The following is a 23,926-nucleotide window of genomic DNA, read 5'->3' as shown; positions in this document are numbered from 1 at the left end:
GATATTTAATTTAATACGTGATCTAATATCTATTAATATCTCACGCCTCCTAACGTAAATGTTAGATTTCGAGTGTTTGTGAGGCCGGAAAGATAAGCTTTTGAGTTGTTGACGATAAGCAGTAACATTGGAGAAATTGCTAAGATGAAGCATGTTAAATTGATTTTCAAGATAAACGGCCATTGTGTTTTTATTATCCTGAAATATCTCTTTAATACAATCCCAAATTTGTTGAGCAGTCGATTTGCGAGACAAAATCGTTTCAAGAAGATCGGATGAGATTGTGCCATAAATCCACTGCTTTACGATTGCATCGAGACGCGTCCACAAAGAGTCCGAAACCTCCGACGGGCGAGAGACAGTAGAATCAATGTGATCTAACACATTGTAGGCGCAGGCATGGTTCTCAAATAGCTCCACCCAATTGGAGTATTGAACCTTCTCAAAGTCAAGAACAAGAGGGATTGCGTTTTTTATATTATTTACTGCCAAAGCAGGGTGAAACTCCGACGAAGGAGGTGGGAGAGGAGTGGCGTCATCGTCCTTGGCCATGACAAATCAATAGGGCAGTGAACAAAATAATAGGAAAGTGAAAAATATGGGAACCGAAATCTGCAGAAAAAACAGAGAACAATAGAGAGAAGGGGAAGGTTGATGAAGGCAAGGTCCCAAAACAAAAAAAGAAAATGATAGAGTATAAAACATATTCCTGGGTCTCAACCATCAGCTTAAGCTTTTGGTTGAGATGGTCCACTAACATGGTATCAAGAGCTAGCGTGACACAAAGGTCACGAGTTCAAATCTCATTCACCCCTCCTTTAAAGTGGAATTAATTCGCACCTTGGAAAAAAAAATAAAAAATATTGAGATCTAAAACGTAAGCAGTGTCAATACTCAATACTATTCCTAATCGCGTTAGGAAACCTAGTACATCAAATCTATCCTAATCTGAGACAAATATTAACATAAATATAATATCTATCGGTAAATATGAGTTGTATAAAATAAAATAAAATAAAAAAACCGACCTAAAGCTTGGGCGTGTGGGAAAAGGTTGTTAATGTTAGGAAACCTCTTTGTTTTAGGAAACTATCCATAACAACCTTAAATATCTGATGAAAATCTTAAGAGATAGATTTTGTATCTTATCCTAACCACAATTTAATTCCATTACTATAGTACGAGTAGGGATTGTTATACTTGGCTTATAAATATTAACTCCCAACTGTTATACAAAAGAGTCAAATAATTAAATTTCAACGCTCAACAAATAAAACACTATCATGAAAGGGGGATGGAATTTAAATATAACCATACAGTCAGGCGATGCCCTAAAATGTCCAGCTTGGATCCGGGCACTGAGCCTTGGTCAGCAAATGCGTACCTATGCTGTAGTGTCCATTGACCCGGCTGGTCCGAGTGATAGCATTACTCAGATTGACAAGTGGGGTGGTTCGAACCCAATTTGGAACTGCGAGTTTTCATATTGTGTACACAAAGATTTGATACATGGTGAAGAAGCTCAAGAGTACGTTATATCAATAGATATATATTGTGCTGCTTTAGGGTTAATGACTAAAGATTGGCTCATTGGCACTGCAACCTTGGGGATGGAGGATATCCCTGTTAATAAATGCAGCTTCTTCCGTGATCTAGAGGTATGGCGTGAGAAAAAGGATGGGTTACGACTGCAACACGCGGGGTGGATCAACATCAGGACCAACATCATCCCAGATACTGATCCCGGATGCGAGTCTTGCGAGGAATTGAGGATCCTAGAAATAGCTAGGAATTGCACTGAATGCTCAATTTGCTTGGAGGGGTTGTATATACCTGAAGATGAACAAGACCCAAGTGCGTGGGCTTTCAAAACATGTGGTCACATATTTCATGAGGATTGCTTAGTTTCTTGGTGTAAAACCGCCAACAAATATTCTTGTCCTAATTGTCGCACCGAGGTGCATCAATCCGACATAGCTTGTTTAGATTTAGGGGGTGTTTGGTATAAACATTGTTGTAAATGAAAAGGAAAGGATTCAAATAAGGAAGGAAAAGAGTAATGATTAACGTTACCTTTACTATATGTTTGATATCCTAGTGGAATGGAAACAGAAACGTATTTTGTTTCCACTAATTTGTCAAGGGTAACGAATTGGGGGATTTTGTTATCCTCTGGAAACGGTATTTGTTACTTTAAATTCATACCAAACAATTAGAAATGGAAACACTTAATTGAATCCATTTCCTACTTCTAAAACTACTATACCAAACGCCCCCTTAAGGTTATCAATTATTATACTTTGACCATTTTTTTTAGCTATTATATGAAGACGACAGTCAATGTAATCATATAAGATGTTGAATCTATTTAAATGTATAATTTCTTAATACTACCTCCACTTCAAGTTACTCGCAACAAACCAGTACTTTTCAGACTCCTAGGCAAAATATCCTAAGCATTATTATTGGAAAATAAAGGCATCTACTTAACTATTAATCTAGGCCGTTAGTTAGATATTTGACGGCGATATTTAACAACCCCCAATTTATTTGGGAGATACATTATATTTTCAAAAAAAAATTAAAATTTTGTACAGTATATAATGACTTGTCTTATCCCTCTACCCCCCCCCCCCCCCCCCACCTATAAAAACCGTAGTGCTATTACTGTTATACAAACATCCTTTGTAATTTTGGAAAACTGACAATAGATTCTCACAGCTCTTGGACCTAAAAGGCTAAAACTTCTCTTCAGTTTTCCCAACCAAAAAAAAAAAAAAAAAAAAAAAAACAAAACAAAAAAACCAAAACCAAAACCAAAACAAAACTCAACTCCAATGACAATAGAAGAACTACTAGAGTCAAACGTCGCAAATAAAAATCAATTAAGAAGCTCATAAAACCCAGAAAGGAAGTAACATCCACTTTCACTAAGAAACTCTGCAGAACCACGAGAGCAATTCATTGAATCTATGGCTACAAGCTTGAAAGCATTAGTCTATTAGTACAATAACACAACTGATTCGGTTCATATGAACACGGGAAATCATTAGGGTATTGAAGAGAATCATCTAGTGAGGGATGATCCACCCGATTTAAAAGCATTAAGACATTCTCCACTTCAGCTGCAACTTAAAAATAGACCGCCTTCCACCTCACTTTTAAGCTCCAATTACTTCAACCATTTCCTGCTCTACTGTGGCAGGCACAACAGGGTTATATTGATAGTGGAGTTCCCCAACATCGTCCCCGGTTAGCTTCTTCCATCCATCTGGTCCGACATGATAAACTGCAAAGTGAACGATAAGCACTAGTGTAAGTAGTGTTCACTAAAATGTCCAGCTGCATGTGCAAGATAAAATAACATACCACTAACAACTCCACCACTAGCTCCGTCACGGTATGTAGCATGGTAAATAGCTCTTCTAGCTAGCTCGGATGCTTCTTCAACTGTCATATCATATCGATACCTGGAAATGTAATGTAAACAATCAATAATATCATAGGCAGTGCAACTTGTACTAGTTGAATGAAACTCTGAATTTTTTTTATAACAAACGTAACTTATAGTATGTCTAGACTGTGAGCTGAAGAATATTGAATATCCATATATTTTTTTGAAAAAAAGGGGGCAAAAAAGTATTGTCTAGTTTTTAGCCACATAAGTCTTCATAAAGCAATTTAGAGTACAGCAGAAAACGGTCAGCCACTAAATAGACATTACCAACGTATGGACTTACTGAAGTGAAATGACTACAATAAGGTAAAACTAAAGAAAATATGACATATTACCCCAATAAATTATGGACTCTCCCAAATATATATGGTCCTAATTTTTACCATACACACAAAAAAAAATTGAAAGAAAAGAGGGGGGGTTCATGAAACTCAATCAATCAAACCCTTAATCACATAAGTGGGGTCGGCTACATGAACCAAAAGTGATTATTCCATATAGTTATCCACAAAAATCTTTAAATGTTAACCCTAAAAATAGGATATCATAGACAGTAGCACCGCATCTCTTTAACATTTAACCATTATTCTATAGAGGGCCTCTAAGGTTTGCTTTGAGCCTTTAATAGAAACCTTTTCGAAGAAGATGATTTTCCTCTATATCTCCAATTTCCTATGTTTTATATAAGGGTGAGAAACAAAATTTCCCACAGGTAGAAACTAAATAGTTGCTTGTTAAAGGAAAATCAGTTTCCATGTATAAAGATGGTATGCCACATTTCCTCTTCACTCCACTTCTCCATTTTCTCTCCTCTGTCCTTGCCCTCCCTTTTACTTCCATTTTCTCTCCTCTATCCTTCCCCTCCCTTTTACTTCCATTTTCCTTACTTTTAATAGGTTTTCCTATAATTAAAAAGAAAATCTTTTTTCACAATCATGTTTTCCATTGAAAACTGGTTTCTTTAGAAAATGATTTTCTATGAAAGATGTTCTCCATCAAAACAAACGGAGCCTAAAACTGCCACTAAATTTCAGCATCAAAATGGCAGATATGTTCCCGGCCAGAAAATTCACTCAACTTTAGCAACAGCGCAACTACATAATAGCCAACATAGATACTTAGCATGTCAAAGAAGCAAACTAGGCAGTAACTTTAAGGGGGCTTGGATTGAGAGTATTAAATTAAGGGGTAAAAAAAGTCAAACCAAGCAAAATTAAAGTAAACATAGGAGAGGAGAAGCTAGTGATGATGTGATTGTAAGAAGATTTATATAGGCCTTGTTTGGCAATTGGCTGGTGGCTGGTTTGATTAGCTGGTTTGACTGGCTGTTTGTATTGGCTTTTTTGTTGGCTGTTTGACTTTTTATTAGTCTGTAAACATGTTTGGTAAAATTGGCTGTTGAATGTTATTAGTAACTTAGAAAGCCAAAAGCCAAAAGCTACTCCAAGTAGCTTTTTCATTTTGGCTTAAAAGCCAGCTTTTCAGCTAGCTGAAAAAGCCATTTACCAAACACGAATTTTGGATGTTTGACCAAATGAAAAAGCCAATGAAAAGCCATTTACCAAACAAGGCCATAGTGATGGTGTAGTGATAGGTGAAGAAAGGGAACTATTATCCTTTTTTTTTTTTTTGAAAAGGGGAACTATTATCCTTATTTTGGGGGGTAATAGGTTACACTAGGAGGAGGGTGGGTAACCTATTATTACCCTCATTTTGAGGGTAATGATTCCCCCACCCCTCTCTTTTTCTTATGTCACAACAACCTTAATTCATTCATAAACACCTTGTCTCCCTATAATAATCACCTATAATTTACCTAGTTTGACTTTTATTACCCCCATTCCAAGCGCCCCCTAAGGGATGTAAAATTCTCCTATATACAAACAAACACTTAAGAGAAATATAAACCAAAAAGGAGAGCAGATATATTTACATGAAATAATACACAATAAAATTCTCAGAGTTTGCACCAAAAGAAGGTAAGGGGCGCATAAGAGTGTGATAGAAGGAAGCAATCACCCAAATGCTAATAGTGGCCCATATTACAGATGGATAAAGGTGCAGAGCCTATATTTTTATTTTCAGCTGCTTGCTATAGTCTTAAATTCTTAATCCTTATGGAATGCTTTTGTAATAGATTATGTAATGTGAATTGTGGGAATTTAAAGGAAGCATATGGATGCAACGTCCCAACCAAAGTTAAGTAAAAATTAGATAAACCTTATAAACCTAAGGTTATAAAAAAAAAAAGAATGATGTTACAGGCTAAAGCAATCCAACAATAAAAAAAAAAGGTACCAACCCATTGTCAAGCACACCATAAGCATATGGGGAACCAGATCCAACAGAGAAACGCATTCCTTTGAGCCTTCCACCTTCACTGTCCACATAGTATAGACCAGGACCCTATAAACCACATAGAAACAAGCAACTTGTAACTTGGGGCCCCATAAATCAAACTGACATGGAAACCAGGCAAAATAACTTGAGAATCATTCATTACCGTTTCATCCCACCCAGCAATCATTGTGCCAACAGAGAGACCCATGCCCCGGTAGTTATACAAAATGTTTGCTAGCAATTTGGAAGCTCCTGTAACAGAAATTCTTCGTTTGTTTGCAAGTTCATGTAACCGGCACTGCAAAATCATACAAAACCTGTCATTATTTCATGGACACACATGGTACCAGACAACTAAAATGGTATCCTAATAGGCTAATAGCAATAGAACCACAAATACAGTGTCAACCTAGGAGGATGGATAGATGTGCGAAAATTTAGCTGGAATTACTCCCTCACCACATACCCACAACGCCACAAGAGCTCAAAGACCCTTCTCATAGTATATTTGTATATACATTTAGCACATTATTCAAGCAGCTAAATTATTCAGCTCTTTACTCTTTTGTGATTGACAAAAATAAGGTGCAAACTCCAAATAGTGAGATACTATAAAATCTTCTAATCATCACCAATGCTGAGTTAATGTACACTTATTTTAATCATACTCTCTCCCTGTCCCACATATGCCACTACTCCTATTTGTTACAAGAAAATCTCCCCACAACTGCCAACAGAATGACATCAGATATGCAATATTGAACTGCTTGTATAAAACAACTAAGTTGGGAAGGGAAAGGTGAACCCCCAGTCAAAACACGCAACAAAAGGAAAATAGCCTCGAAATCAAACACATTACATCCATGCACCCAAATGTTCTCCATCAAAAGAGAATCAACAGTTTTTCTCTCTTGTTTATTGAAAAAAATCCATTATATGTAAAATAAGAGATAAAAAGATCGGAATGTTTCATTCCATTGTGCAGTATTTCTTAGAAGATAGCAACAATTGCAGTATGCAGTAATTTCAGATATGTTCCCATAGGCTCATAGCACAATTTCACAATAGACTAGAATGATTAGTACCTTGATTCCCAAGTTGCGATGCCAAAATTGGCAGTCAGCAGCTCCACCAGCCATGGTGCCAAGCATATAAGGATTAATTTCAATAATTTTCTTCACAGATTGAGATGCTGCAAAATTTTCAGACATCATAAGTAACGGAGGATGTAACAAAGAATAAGTTAGGAAGATTTATTCCAAACAGTGTTTGGGAGCTTCGCATAAAATAGCAAAATCCTAATATCATGATGGGTCAAGTATGTGACATACTTAAACCGCTGCAGCAAAAAAGGGACATTGTTTGTTCAGACAGATAAACCAAAGCAAGTAAGCTTTTTTGTCATTTCCAGAATAATTTTGACCTTCCGCATCTTGAAACTCCACCCACCCCCCTCTAGTCCTCTACCAATCAGTTTTAGTGATTGTTTCTCCTACAGGTTTATAAGAACTAGGAAGAGCCATTGCATCTAAATATCTAAGCCTCACAAACACCACAAGCAGTAAAATCCGACATGCTCATGGATCAGATGTTTGATCCTCGGACATCCACAAAGGGAAATTTCATTCCTTCAACAAAAAAAGCGATTTATGCTCATTACAACTACTTGTGTACAAACATAAGACCAGGTAAGAGAGATTCCAGTTATATATACATATATTTCCCAATATATTTGTTCACAAGCACCAAAAGCAAACTAAAAAAACCAAAAGTTGCAAAACAGATAAAGGAGTATAGATTACATAAGCTCTGAATTTAAGTAGATGCAACTTCTGAGAACAAGAATGGCAAGGTTCAAGGCGTCTTTCAGACACTAATACAATTGAACAGAACATAACAGAATCTGCTTCTTCACCTTTCCTTCACTATTGAGTAACAGAGAAGCTAAAGCCACAACAAGAAGCAACAAAAGCAAACCTACTCAGTTTGAACACAGCCAAAGAAGCTATTCAAAAAAGGGTTAAGTAAAACATACATATGTATCCTCCCATGCTAGCTCGGGAATCAGCAGCAACCATGACACCATGCTTGAAAATAAAAGCAAGAGTTGTAGTCCCCTTAGCAGGCTTCACCATCTGTACGGCCTCTTTCTGAAATCCATCAAACTGGAAGAAAAATGGGAATAACATTGTAAGTGAACGAAAATTTCAATTACACCGACTAATCCAAACAAATTATATGCCTACATGTATCAACTATCAAACCATTACGATATCTTACATTGGTAGGATTCGGGAGATCAAATGAAGGGGTCATTTGCAAGCCATCAAATACAGCATCACATCTCCTGAAAAGCGGAGCAGTTGATTCAAGACCACTTGTGTCAAGCTTCATATTGTTATCCTACAATTTCAGTCAAAAAAGCAGGGAAACTAATCCGTCAAGTACAGACTTTAGCAGCTAAAAACGGCATAACACTCACCCGTCCACACTCGTCCCAAGAAAAATACAGGCATATCACATAAACTGACTCATGAATCCAAATCATGCTAGCTTCCTCAACAAACTAGAATCAAATGCAATACAATTCTCGGCTAATCCCGAAAAAGCTAAACCCTTAATCTCATCACACGCTAAACCTACCACAGATAAATTGAACTATGATATCAAATTATCGAGCTTCAACGGTCTACTAGTTTATTGTTCTCATCCAAAACAATCAATCAGACAAATACAAGAGTAATTACTGCACTAATTTGAAACATGAAGATAAATAAGAGCTAAAAATAACTCCATCAAAAAAATTACATGAGATAATCAAGCTCAGACTCTCAGGAGTGATAAACAGATACACATTTCAGAACAAAATTTGAATTTAATCGAAAAATATACATCATCAACAATCAAAAATAATACAGTACAACAATTAACAATCAAAAATTACAAAATGAAGAAAACTCTAAATGAAAACCTAAAAAATTTGCGAATCTTAAACAATGGTGAACAATTGATCAAGAAGCTGATTGAAATCAAATTGAATATCAAACAATAAGATTGGAAGTGAATAAATTGAATGAACTCACCTAGAAATTGCAGATCGGAGTGAGTGTTAGGAGAGAGAAAAAGAGAGAAAATGGGGAGGTTTTGCGAAAAAGTAATGAAATAATTCTTGTTAACGAAGGTTTCTTGCGCCAGAGACTACCTTTTGAAATTGGGCTTTTTTTTAACGAAGAAATTGGGCTTCTTAATTGGGCTTACTTTTACAGTTTTAATTAATTCGATAGGTTATGTAAGTAGACAAGTAGTATGATTTATGAGCTCATGGCTATGGATGATTGAATGGACCTCTTGTAGTCTTGTGCATCTATTTTTTTTTTTTTTTTTTCATCTGGTTTATCCATTGGGTTAATTCCGATTCAAAGCTTAGTTCTGAGTGGTTAGATTTCAATCCCCTCTGAGTTATTATTCTTGGGAGTCGAACATGCGGTTTTTGCCACTGAATGCAGCCCTAATCACCAGTTCACCATTACATGAACAACCAATTTTTTTTTTATAATATTATTATTTTTTTTTTTTTTTGGCTCTCTTCATTTGACTTAACACTTAAGTGTGAGATACATTTTATTTAATATAGGCCCTGTTTGGTAGTAAGTTTATTGGGGGTATATTAGCTTATTTGACTAAGTTTAGCTGATTGACTAGTCAAACAAGCTAATACAAGTTTTTGGTAGTAAGCTTATTGAAAGAGCTTATTCCACTAAATAAGCTCTTTTTGAAAAAGCTCATTTTATGAGCTTTTTCAATCAGCTTATTCATTAATTATTGTGAAATGACACTTATAACCTCATTTAATTTAAAATCCTATCTAAACTACCTACCCCACAATTAGCTTATTGATCATTTCATATACTCAGTCACCTTTAAGCTATCAGCTATTTACCAAACACTTTTATATAATCAGTTAATACAATAAAGTTAGTCAAATCAGTTAATAAAATCAGCTAGTCAAAATCAGCTAACTCAATCAGCTTCAGCTTTCAGCTTTCTCCCAAACAGGGCCATAGTCTTTTTATAAAGTGTTAAATCCTTCTTTTTTTTCAATTCTTACATTTTAGGGGGTGTTTGGTTCGCATAATTTAGGTATAAGGTATCGGTTTAAAATATTTCAAAAAAAGGTATCGGTTTAAAATGGTTTAAACCCATACCTTATGTTTGTTTTATGATTTTAAGAATTTCAAACCCATATTCAAATCCCCAAGGTATGGGGTTTAGAAACTTAGGGGAGAAGTGGGTTTGGCTCATTCCCATACTTATAGGTATCAAACTAAGAAAACAACCGCATTCCATAATCATATCAAACATATGGTATTAAGAATTAAGTTCCAAACCCATACCACTATGGTATCATTCCTTATTCCAACTCCATACCAGTTTGCAAACTAAATGCCCCCTTAATGTATCATGTATGTTATTTGTCTCTTCTTACATCCCTTACTATCCCTCGTTAATGTTACCGACAACAAAAACAGCTCCCCTATGTTATTCTTCTCTTCTTACATGACAAGCTAATTAGCTATTAGTCGCTTTAGTAATCAATAAAAGTTTATATAGGCTGGGATCATATTATCATAACACTACACTCAGAATATATTCCTTTTATATAGATATCAAAAATAGAAATTAAAGCTATGGAAGATTATGATGCCCTTTAATTAATTAATAATAATTTTTCGATTATCATACTCATTATATAGATGGTTGTTAGTTTAGAATCTAGATCTGCAATAGCAATTACATAATGCAATACCTTTATTCTCTATTGAATATGATACGTATCCTTAAACCAAAAATAAAAGCTCAACATTGCATATAAAATACATAGCGGTATCACCATTTTTCTAAATTTCTTACATTTTGATTTAACTTTTAGCAATTAATATCATCCATAAATTTTACAATTGTTTATAATCAGTAATACTTGAATATAAGTATGCAAAGTTATATAGGACATTAATTATTAACCTCTTAATCCTACCTTGAGTATCAAATCGCGATAGAAACGAATCATCAAGTGAGCACACTTACCATTTCTATTCGCATCCCCTTGAAGAGCTTGCACACATGCCATGTTAATGTTATGGCTTGTAATAACGGTGAACATGCATGTCCTAAAGATAGATACTATATTATTCTGTTTCCAAAAAAAAAAAATACAGTAGATATATTATTTTTAAGTTTTAACCTAGTTTTGTTATCCATTCAAGTGGACCACTTTTAAAAGCCCATTAAGTAATAAAGTATTGGGCTATACTTAATCCATTAGTGTTCCAAAGGGTTAAATGGCTTGAATATTCAAACTAAGCTAGTAGAATATTATACACTTTCAGCCTATCCATTATCCAGCATGGTAACCTTCCTTTTTCCTTATCATTCATTCTTTTTTGAAGGAAAAAAAAAAAAGACTTATTAATGTGAGTTCTTCAATTTTTGATAGTTTGAAGAAAAGAAATTGGGTGGACATTAAAAAAATATATATATACCATAATATTTTTAAAAAAAAAATTAAAATATAAAGATAGCTAAAGCCAGAGAGGTTAAGTTGAGATGTATGATCAACGTATGATAATAAAGATGTTCGACAAAAATAGATTAGAGTGAAAGTGTTTGGAATAAAAAAAACTAAAAATAAGAAAAATTAGTACTCCGTACTTAAAAGACGTTTTTAATTTCTTCCGACACAAGTGGCGATTGTTTTATACCAAGTATAATTGACAAGGTGCTAGTATATGATTTTATTTAATTTGTGTGCTAATATACAATCTCATCAAAAGTCCATTGAAAATAACAACTATTGTTTGTTAGATCGTCTATTATAACTTATCAACAAATCTACGTGTTTGGATTGAAATTGTCTACGTAAGATATTGTATACCTAATTAAAATACTTTTAAGGACGAGACTAAATCGTATGTTTTCTACTAATTTTCTTAAGAAAACGACTTTTCACAAGTATTTTCAATATTCCCTTTGGAAAGTGCCAAAAGAGGAAATCACAAAATTCATAACGCCATGAATGCGACGTCGTTTGATAATGTTTTCATATTTTTTTTTTTTTTTGTATTATTACTATATAATATCGTATTTTTGATAGGTACCTAATAAAGTATGTGGCAAAACATTGTTTGAGTCAAAGATATAAAAAAGATTTTCTAACAACATACTTCTAGTAGCCATAACCTTTGCTAAAAGATTGTGCTAGCAACTAATTTTTGACTCAATGATGTGATTTTTTTTTTTTTTTTTTTTTTTTGTAATATTGTCAAATTAGTTAATTATAGGCCCAAACAATGGTCCCACACTTAGTCTAATCTTGCGGGGACCCCAGTTATGATAGTAATGGTTTGAATTCGAATTAACACACTTAAGTATAAGTTGATGATGGAACATAGTACTGTGGTATTTAGAATTCATTTGGTTGCACATTATAATTTTAAACTATATGTTATTAACTTTGGCTTTCTAGTAACTCTTATGACAAATGTTTATTTGAGTAGAGGAAGTTAAAACTCACAACAAATTATTATTTATTTAAGGAGGTTGGATAAGCAATTTCGGAGAAGTATATATATAACTTCATACACTCCTGCAAACCAAACTCAACATTAAGCTTCATGCATGCGTGCATTAAGATGTTAAACTAACCAACATTAATTACTGTTCTATTATCCCTCAAAAAAAAAAAAAAAAAAAAAAAAAAAAAAAAAAAAAGTACAGTTCTAACTTCTATTAGATATAAATCCGAGTAGTGGTTGAGTGAATGATTTAATATATAGATATTAAAAATAGTACCACATTAATTAAAATTTGGACAGAACAGTAGAGGAAGTTACGGTTAGAGCTTAGAACCTTAAACCTTTAAAATGGTAGAGGATGATAATCTCATATATTTCTGCGGGCTTAATAAAGATCCTCCGCGAAAAGTAGTATTGCATTACGTATGATATATAACATGTTTTAAGTAGATAATTGTAATTTCAATTTCAACACATGTCTATTTCTAAGTTTACTTTTCATCATCAAGTTTTCTTGTCACTTTGTGTTGTCATGGAAGACTATTGGTACCCTCAATATGATTAGGAGGAATAATTTAACCTAAAGATCAATTTGAAATTTAGTTCGAGCAAATTTTGTATGCCCATTGATATGTGTAGATATTATTATGTTCAACTTTAATTTTGGAAAAGAAAGTGATGTTTAATTGCCTAAAATGTCAAATTAATATAAAATTAGTGGGAAATATGTTATGATCATGTAAAAGCATAATTAATTAATAATTTTATATTTTTCATACATTAGGTGGAATATACAGTTTTGTAATGTGGCCAAATTTTAACCTCAGATCATGCATTCCAAAGAATATATAGACTCCAAAAGGTTTCAAAATTAATTAGCTTTGTTTAGCATCCACTTTTCCACTAGTTTATATAAACACAAAATATATTCCTTTCATAATAAATCATTTAACAAAAAGTGTACATGTGGAATTCTCTTAGTTCTGATCTTTACCAACCTAATGCTATACGAATATAAATTTATCTTAGATGATAAACTAATTTAGGCTCTCTTATATCTTTTTTTTTTTTTTTGACGGGCTCTTATCTTTGTCTAATCTTGGTATAGATATGATCATACCTTTATACACAGGTATAATTTTCTAATTTAGGCTCTTTTATTTTTGTCCTTACGGCTCATTCGAACCAAAAAATAGAAAATAAATTGTATTTGTTGATTATATAATTTATAATCCTACATTTGGAAATTTGGTGATGATTTTATGATTTAAGGTTAACCTTAAAGCCACATGCGAGTGTGATAATAGAAAAACATGTGCACTATGCAACAATACACATGGGCAAAGTGACCTAATAACGTTCGTTAACGGCAAACTTTAGAACAACCATTTGGAACAACATTAAAGCATAAACATTACATTAATGAGACAATTATAAAATTTAAATACAATTACTTGTATAGTTGTATATATAATTAATTAATTTATAATAATGCATCAATTCATGCATGTCACAACATGATGATCTTGCTGCTGGATCCTTGCATTAGTACCCACAAACAATTTTGTCCATTGTTTAAATTTTAGTTAAGATTTTAATACAATGGACTTGCTTCCCACGGTGGTTAATTAATTAAAATTAAGCTAATGATTGTAAAGTGAGCGCCAAATATAATGTATGTAGACCATGTAATAATATAATGGAATAACATAAAAGTGAACTATAATTGATATTAAACTTAATTATTTAGAGTGCCATGAATTTATTAGTTACTTTTTTTTTTTTTTTGAAACCAATTTATTAGTTACTTTGTATTGTACTATATTTTTTAAAATTAGATTGACAATTAAAGGTTAATTAAGCTACCCAAATGGGCGGGCCATTCTATGTAAATCAATGTATGATCTTGTTTCGCATAGTGTTGAAAGTGAAACGGTTGGCTTAGCCTAACTAACTAATAATTAAGTAGACGAGTGACCTATACATTACTTGTAATTGCTTAGCTCAAATAATTCTGTTAATTATTGTGTTTCTCTAAGTTTTCAACCAATCTTGATTTGTTTAAGTGTAACATGACATAAGCTCAAACACATGTTTTATTAGAACTTTTAATTTTCTAGCTAAATCTCGTCTTCATTAATGAAATCCATATAATAGTAGTAGTTTTTAAGACTAGTTTTTTCAGATTTGATCTCATGTTTAGGTGTCATCCTTTTAAAGCTTATCAAACACTCCGATATTAGCTGGTTTCGCAAATCTACAACTCACTCATATATAGAACGAAGTAGATGCTAGTTATGAGGATATATAAAGCATAGCTAGCTAGGATATTGGGTGGGTATGTATAACTGATTAACAGTATAAGTATAAGCATATCCCATTAATTTAAAACCAAGTGTTTGTTTTGGAATTTAGGTTATGATATTAGGGCTTAAAATGTATCTTTAAATACTACCTTTTGGCACGAATTGAAAATTCTAATCAACAAGACCTAAACTTAGCTGATTGATTAGAACACATTTTTGATCCAAAAACTAGGTCGCTCATACAATCATACCCAACACCAAAAAGTTACTTTTGAGGCGAAATTCCAATTTGACCCGATCCAACCACAATTGCCCCCTTGTGAATTGGTGATGCTACATTGCTACCCTCATAAAGCCAATATGGCAAAGGGCAAAGGGCAATGGTAATGCCATTGAAGTCCCACTAAATGAAACGAGTATCTAGAAAGATTTGCCACAAAATCTTATGCTTGTAGTGATGTTTTTAGTATCTAATTATTTGTATCCAAAAGAAGGAAAAAAAAAAACCATAACAAAGCTTTGCTACAGTAAATTGCTAGTACTTTTCCTTAAAATAAAAAATAAAATAAGAAAATAAAAAAATTTGCTAGTACTTCGTAGCAAGAAGTGGAGCATATATTTCAAACCAATTAAGATCTTAAACACCGCCTAATTTAATTGCATAATGTTTGTGACTTGTGAGTGAATGATGACGAAACTCCACAATTGAAAATTGCGTCGTTTTTTGGCTTAAAATTTTGAACCCTTCATTCATTTTATTAAACTTGTTTTTTTAGTAACATCTTTGTCAGAATTGCATAATCTTCCTTGTATGTTTCCACTTGTTCTTGATTTCATCTTTAATTTTGTAACCTTTCGCCAATTGCAATTTTTATTAGCAAAGTCGGTCGTATCTTTATGAATTTATTATATGCGAAGTATAAATTTTTTTGTTTTTTTTGTTTTTGTTGGATTTAGGATCAATGTAATTGTCATGAAAAAGACTTGGAGCTATAATTTTTTTTATTAAATTTGTTTCTTTAATTACTGTTTCTAGAATCTCATGTGCAATTGAGGAATTGTTTTGGTACAATAAATCTTCAAAGTGCTACGCCCTACCTTTTTTAATATTTTCTTTTTTGTTATTTTTGAGGAAATTATTTGTTATTGAATATAAACCATAGATATAAATTAACCGATATGATCAATTCATATACGGGGTGTTCTATTTTGTATACGATATTCACATGCATGCTTACTTTATACAAGTAAATTCTAAATCAATTTTGAAGGGATAAATTATACTAATAAGACTTCTTTAATGAATGGGTTGTGTGCTTTAGCCTAGCTTTATGAAATAAAGTTGTACGTAATCTCATCCACTTCACACCACTTAAGGAACTAATGACTTCATCAAAGGTCAATATACAACAGAAAAGTCTTGCATGGCTTCCTCATCCACCGAAAGACACTACAAATATAATATAACAGAGATTACTAGATTAGGCCGAAATCTTGTAATCAATTGTTAATAATTAACTTTACTTGAAACCTAACACTATAACCTAAATTTTCCTTATTAGATCGTGTATTTGTGTTCATCAAAAGTTTTGGTGATATGGTTTACATATTATTATATATATAAAGCTAATTTTGGTCTATATATCAAATTAATATGTGATTACTCCGTACTCCATATACTACCTCTGACGCATTACTCGCATGAAATGAATATTTTATGTCTTATAAATAATATTTTATTGTGAGTATTGCGAACCGGAGATAGTATTTAGCTAGGAATAAAGGGGCTGCTAAGGTTTGGATTCCATGCTCATACTTTATTTAATCGATAAATGCTACAAATATGATTGTCAATAATTTATTTAACTGAAAATTCATAGAAAAATAATATGGAGTAAGGAATAGAAGAATTAAAATAAAGTAATTCTTCTAGATAAGGCATGAATCTTTAACTAGACAAATGTCACTCTTATAAAAAACCTCATATAATAGAATTAATGCACTTATGCACCTTTCAACTTCGTACCCATACTCCCATGATTTCTCAAACTCAAAAAATGAGTGTACAACTTAATTGATGATATATAGATCGAACAAACTCAGAGATTGATATAAATGGATTGTTGTAAGATGAAACAAAACAAAAGAGTTAGCATTGAAAGCAATGCACGACATTGGTAACCCCACATCTCATGCCACACGAGGGAAGGACAATTTGTGGTTAAATAAGGTAACTCCTAGTCCTTTTGTCATAATCTATTATCGAACGGATTAAGTATTATAAAGTACGGAGTTAGGGAAAAATATATATCGTGTATGTTAACCATCTAATTTAGTTAGTTCAAGTATGTGTTAGGTCAGAATGGTATTTAAATCTTTGGATCAAATCTCGTCTATATGGAAAAATGTAGCAATTTATCTTAAAGTAAGAGTTACTTTAAAATTTAATTCTCTCACATTCTGAGAGTAGCTAGAAATCATAATAAAATCATTTGTATCTATATAAACTTGTAAAGGGAGTTAGAACTTACCACAGGTCCTCTAGTCCTCAAAAAAACATCTTTTATTTTTATATAAACAACTTCAAAATTTTCTATCTTTACATGCATTGTATGTCAATCTAATGCATAGACTACTCTTAACATTTTCAATATAGTACGGAGTTAAAAAGAAAAAAAATACGAATATAGCTCCTGCAATACAATTTTAATTGCAAGTTTTTTTATTTGGAGTAGTAAACTTTCTTTTTTTCTTTTTAGCTCAGTTTGATTTTGTAGTTATTCAACCGCTATAATTTACTTACTCGTAAACTTAAAAGCGCGTCATGATTTACTTAAAAGCACGTCAAATAGTAATAAAGCAAATACTAGTAATATAAAACGAAAATCATTTAACCAAAGAATTAAATACGAAGTATAAGATATTTTATGTGTATGGGTGTGAATTTTCTAATTTTTCACCCAATAGGGTAGCTATGAAAACTACAGAGAAAGAGTGGTATAACCGTAAATCACGGATCCAGGCTGATTACAGTCAGAATTTTAGAAAAGGATTGTCTATTTTTATCAACCGTACATGCTGTATGGTTGTGCAAATCAAGTGGCTACATACACCCCCACGTGGATTACAACCATGCACTTCTATTTTTATTTTTGTAAATTAAATTATTGTGTTTTTTGAAAATTTCGTACTCCGTACTGAACATTATGGAGTACTTAAGACCATAGCCTAAGACGCTGTTAATTTTTACTAAACTGAAATTATATTTGTTAAATTGAATTAAAATTATTTTAACGGAACATTATTTCGTACGTATTTTTTTATGGTGGATTGAACAGGGTTTAATTCCTCTAATTTAAAAATTCAACTTGCTTTTTGTTTTAAACTATTTTAAAGTAAGTTACTTAAATCCTTTTAAGATAAATTCCTTTTACGATCTCACGTAGACACGTAGTGTCATCTTATTCTCCAAACTCGTACTATCTCTGTCCTCTGATTCATATTACTTGCAACAAATGAATATTTTATGTCTCATAAATAATATCCCTTTGTTGCGAATAATGTGAAGCGGAGGTAGTATTTTTTTTCCCATATTTTTGCTCTTCTACCTTGTATAATAAGCAAGTCGAACTATTAATCGGAAAAGAATAATAGTTATAATATAAAAAAAAATTTAAAAAATAATATGGTTGAATAAAACAGTATATCTTTCAGTGTTTTGTACTCCTCCGTGGCAGCACCCGCTGATCAGTAGTCAACTATGTCTCTTCCACCTCACCATAAAAGCCCCTTCACACATAGAGTCATTAAAATGGCATTGTGGCAATAATCATAAACTAAAGTACTACTGGTACTAAACATATATTCTTAATGCTTCCTTTTCAATTTCATTATAATAATGGAGTAAAATTTTGAATTTCAATTTGCTTCCGTACCTAAATAAGTTTAAAATAGAGTTACGGCATGTTTACATTTACTGAACTGAGCTGATTGGAGCTGAGCTGAACTGAACTGATTTGAGCTGAACTGAATATGTTATGAGAGAAGGAAATTAGGAGCTGAACTGAACTGAACTAAACTGATTGGAGCTGAAATGAATTGAATATTTTATGAGAGAAGGAAATTAGGAGTTGAACTGAACTAAACTGATTGGAGCTGAATAGAACTGAACTGATTGGAACTGAACTAAACTTAACAGAAATTAAGCTGAAGTAAACAGGCTCTTAATAAGGTATGATTATTAGCTTTTTTGTACGTACCATAAAGACATAAACTATTTGGGAAACTTTTTTTGGATTAAATTATAGGCATGTTATTTTGTTAACAATTTACAAAGAAATTTTTTTTTGCTAATGATGGTATCTCTAAAATTGCTGATTCACCATTTGTATACATTACTCCGTTATTTAAGATTTTAATTTATTTTTAATTATATTTTATTGGTGTATACGTACTCCGTAGTAAGTTGTTTCTGTAAATTCATACTCCATATTTAACATCTATCTCATTTGACTACATTTACCTCTAAGTCTCTAACTATTAACAATTTAACATTAAGGCGTCCATTTTACCTACGTACACAAGAAATAATAATTACACTTTCTCATGTTTTCTATTTAACCACATGCTATGTACCTAAGCGTACGAAGAGAATATAAATTTGTAATACAAATTAGTACTCCGTATCAATCATCAAAAATATAGCTCGAGAATATATATTTGTAATACTTTCTCCGTTTTTATTTAGGTGCAACACATCTCTTTAGCACACATGTTAAGGAAAATATTAAACTAGGTAAACGGATGAATTAATTTACAAAATTTTAACACCTATAAGAAGAAAGGAATAAGTTGCTACGGTTTAAATTTCATAGCTTAATTCATTCGTTTACCTAGTTTAATCACCTTATCGATAAACATGATAAAAGATATGTTGCAAATATAAAAAAAAACTGAGGAAGTACAAATTAGTACTCCGTATCAATCATCGATCAAAAATATAGCTCTCGAAGCGACTTTCCAAACAACCAAAAAAAGTACCAAAGTGAGGTTTTATGCATATGAATGAATGAAGGAACTTCACTCATCTTGAATTGTTCAATGTATTGATCTGCTTAGTATATCTCATTCTTCGAGAATAAGTTACTTTATTTTTAGTAGCCCGAATCAAAGACATCTACATACAACTATGTACTCGGTACGGATGGTATAAATAATTTATTTTTAAGAATATAATAAAATGTAATCGTATATAATTATGTAATTGATGGCCGTCTAAATTGTGATATACTCTTTCTTTATTTTAATATAGTATCATTTCATTGAACTACTCGTTATCCATGAAAGAAGAATTCTCTTACTAGTAACGGAGTACTACATATTTGCATTTTCCAAAATCAATACAATTACATACTCCGTATTAAGTCTTTGAAATCATCAAAACTTAATGAGACAAGCAAGTACCTATACACTTCTTATGATAAAGTTATATAAAGTTATAAAGTACGTCCACTTTGTTCAAAAATTATTATCTTTTACATATATATTGTACATGCACTAGATGATAAATTATTAATGAGACAAATTCATAATTTCAAGTATTATAAATTTATAATGAAATAACAAATTTTAAAATATCTTGACATATAATTAATTGTTGTAATTCATTTGTGAGTATCCTACAATGAAAAAAATGAAAAGAAGTTTTCCCGATTGGTTTTAATATGGAACCTCCTTTAACTTTATTCGTGGACCAAACTCTCCTCCGACCTCTTTGTTACTCGTAATATTTATATAGAGTTATTGCTACAACTCACATCTATCATGCAAATGTAGTGGCATATACTACTCCATATCGAGTATCAGCTGTATGATTTTGATGGTTGCTATGAGGTTTTTTCCCCCCATTTATGTAGATCAATAAACTAATAATGATTACATGTAATCCGTATAATAATAATGATTGGGTACGGAGTTGTTAATATAATGGCTTTATCACCACATCAATTTTTATTTTTTTTTTTATTCTTTTTAAAAAAAAGTTCCCCCATTGCTTATAGCCATCTCAAAAGTGTCATGGGAAATTAACGGGTTTTTCAACTTTACACATTTTTTGCTTCTCCAATAAGAAAATATTTTGCTTACATATAACGTTTGTCAAACTTAAAACCATAAAAGTACTTAATTTTACAAAAGTTTTTTATTTTATTTTATTTTATTATATATATATATATATATATATGTACACACATACATATTTGATTAATTAAAAATATAACTTTAGTAAATTAAGAAAGCAGCAACGACTTTAACACAATCAAACAAGAATCAATCGATCATTATTTGTCAATTGTAGATGTCGTATGGTTATAATTAATGAAATTTAGTGTCCTTTAGGACTTCTTAAAAAAAAAAAAAAAAAAAAAACAAAACAAAACGTTGAGCTGTGATTTTTTGATACATAAAAGTTACTATGTATGATAATACTACGTATATGCACATTTTTTTTCTTTTACATTTTATGACTGTCTTTGGAGACAACTATAGTGTGTGATTATGCTCCAATTTGTTACTTGAAATATACATTGTGATATTGTATTAATTTAAGTTCTAAAATATACAGAGTATTATATTACAAAAGCCCCTTTAAATTTGACAATAAAAGCTAGTGTTTAGGAGAGAGAAGAGAGAGAGGAGGCTACGGTTGATTGGGTGATTTATTGTTAGAGCCTTTTAACTTGTTTCAATTTGCATGGTTGGTAATGAGTTTAAATTCTATAATAAGCATTGTATCATCATCCAAAATGTTCATATAAGAGAGAGGATGATACCAGTATAATACAGAGTATGTTGGTATGTAATGTATAATATGTCACGTGGCATGCACGACATATTTACTTAGATAAGTTTGAATCAAAATTTTCTAAGAAAAATAAATGTTTGAATCATTAAACATTATGGGAGGGAGGGAGGGGAGTATTACGCTTTCATTTTATCTAGCTAATTGTGCCTTCATGCTAGTTATTTTACTGAGTATCATGTTTTTTTTACGGGTCGAGTTTAGATACCAACATAGATACCCCCATTCCTCACTAAGGGCCTGTTCTCATTGACTTAACTCAATTGAACTGAACTGAACTCAGCTGAACTGAACTGAACTGAAATGAATATTATAAGAGAAGGAAATTAGGAGCTGAACTGAATTTCAACGTAAAAGAACAAGCCCTAACTATATGTCTTCCTTTTTCATACCTTTATAAAACGAGTGTAACTAAGATTATGTACAAATTTTTGGAATAAAAAGGTTGATTATATATATATATATATTGATATTGTTCAATAATATTAAATAAAAATAATGCATCACTATTCATAATGACAAATTAATATAGAAATTAATTAAGTGAGTAGGTAATATGAAACGTATAGAAAGGGAAAACCAATACACTTAAAATTAAAGCTTGTCCATAAGTGAAGTTGTTTGGGCTAAGTCTATTGTCCTAAGCCCATTGACCTAGAATTACAAAAATACCCCTCCATTATCCAGCCCATCATTAGTCAGTACCAAGTACGGATTTACCCCTAATCTATCCAACTAAGTACAACTTCTGCCACCTGAAAGTACATCTATAAATAGCTCTCCAATCATTAGCAATGATAACTTTTTCTTAATTCTCTAACTCTCTCTCTAAAGTACGGTCGCTGACTTAAGCATCGGAGGGGCTTTCCCGGGTCACACCCCCGGGGCAGTTAACCTTCTCTCTCTTTTGCAGGGGCCTAGCTCTCGGACAGCAAGGCATAGCGGAGGGAAATTCGGACACTATTAGGACTTTGCCTTAAGACATCTTGACATTATTACCGTAATCCCGAGGAATACTCTAAGACTCCCAGGAGCAACTCTGTTTTCCAGAAACAGAAGTATTTAGTAGCCATAATATTTGTAAATATAATAAAGAAAATGAGTAATTATGTACATTAATTTATAAGAGGGCCAAAGAAATGATTGTAAGATTATGGCATACTCCCTCCGATCCGATCCGTCCCTTATTGATAGTCCCTTGTGGGCAATTTTCACATAAATTAATAAATATAAATAAACATAAAGGTAAGTTTACGTTGGGTATGCAAAAAAAGTAGAGAAGGAAAGTAATAAAAGTACATGAAAAGGCAAAATTTACATGGAAAAGTTAAATATGCACAAATATTGTTACAAATTAGAGGAAATTTTGGGAAAAAAAAAATTAACATTAATGGTTTTTTAAAAAAGCGCATGGGACTATCATTTTGGAACTTAAAATTAGCCATAAGAGATTATCAATAAGGGATGGAGAGAGTAGTAATTTTTACTTTGACCATGCAAAACATAACCATCATGTTAAAAAAACATTGTAATCATTATTACAAGAAAATCAAGTACACATTCAAATTTTTAATTTTCTTAGTTAAATAGTTAGCTCTTTAATTCAAACATTGATTTAACCTTTTCAAATCGTACAAGAAGTTGTCATTGAATCACGAATTTGAATCATTAGCACAACCAAAAAAGGAAACAAGAAATTATTAACCTTACCTTTTAACCTAAGAGAACAACAAAAAAAATGTGCTTATAAATTACAACAATATTCATTCAAAAAAAAAAAAAAAAAAAAAAGAATACTTTGCCCGAGTGAAAGGGCAATAATAGGCAATAGTGACATTAATTTATGAATAAATAAATAGATGTAGAATGCGACAAACAAGGAGGCCGGCTATTGTCGGCCGGTCAATCAGGGAGATGCAAGAGATTTTTTTGTTTAGCTCCCATATTATAGGACTATATATATAATTTGAGTGCAATAATTATATTAGGAGTAACATTTTTAAAAATTGATATACTCTAAAAATATTTGAACTTTATTTTTTTTATTGATATGAGTAATCAATAAAAAATATTACGAACCACAAATTCTTATATTGTGGCTAGCCATCACATATTCACGTGGATTATTTCATTAGTATTATAGAGGTTACTCATTCAGTGTTATAAGAGTTATTTCAGCAGTGTTATAGCCTTAGGGCCTGTTCACATTTACTTAATTTCAGTTCAGTTCAGTTCAGCTCTTAATTTCCCTCTCACATAAAATATTCATTTCAGCTCAATTCAGTTCAGTTCAGTTCAGCTCCAATCAGTTCAGTTCAATTCAGCTCGGTTCAGTAAATATGAACAGGCCCTTATAGGAGTTACCCGATCAATATTTCAGGGGTTGCTTTGT

The 23,926-nt window shown here is 32.0% G+C and overlaps 1 protein-coding gene across 1 annotated transcript; it reads right to left on the bottom strand.

Annotated features, from left to right (window-relative positions):
• Positions 1 to 2,899: 2,899 nt before the first annotated feature.
• On the bottom strand, positions 2,900 to 8,985 carry LOC145601947 (proteasome subunit beta type-5-like). The gene is made up of 8 exons (XM_081658038.1): positions 8,881 to 8,985; positions 8,078 to 8,200; positions 7,833 to 7,962; positions 6,883 to 6,989; positions 5,961 to 6,095; positions 5,760 to 5,863; positions 3,370 to 3,470; positions 2,900 to 3,289 (listed from the first exon to the last, which is right to left on the bottom strand). Exons 2-8 carry the CDS (start codon positions 8,189 to 8,191, stop codon positions 3,162 to 3,164), a joined length of 819 nt encoding a protein of 272 aa, XP_081514164.1. The 5' UTR covers positions 8,192 to 8,200; positions 8,881 to 8,985; the 3' UTR covers positions 2,900 to 3,161.
• Between the last annotated feature and the right edge of the window lie 14,941 nt (positions 8,986 to 23,926).

This window comes from Chenopodium album, chromosome 21 (assembly GCF_948465745.1).
Source record: "Chenopodium album chromosome 21, dcCheAlbu1.1, whole genome shotgun sequence".
Classification (NCBI taxonomy): Eukaryota; Viridiplantae; Streptophyta; class Magnoliopsida; order Caryophyllales; family Amaranthaceae; genus Chenopodium; species Chenopodium album.
Note: the sequence above shows the minus strand (reverse complement) of the source record. Positions and strands in the feature narration are given on the sequence as shown.

Excerpts from the sequence above, each read along its gene's own strand:
- LOC145601947 (XM_081658038.1), bottom strand. The coding sequence starts at position 8,191 with ATGAAGCTTGACACAAGTGGTCTTGAATCAACTGCTCCGCTTTTCAGG. Across the intron at positions 6,990-7,832 it reads TAGCATGGGAGGATACATAT|CATCTCAATCTGTGAAGAAA; the intron begins GTATGTTTTACT and ends AAAATTTTGCAG. Across the intron at positions 3,290-3,369 it reads TAGTGGTGGAGTTGTTAGTG|TTTATCATGTCGGACCAGAT; the intron begins GTATGTTATTTT and ends TTCACTTTGCAG.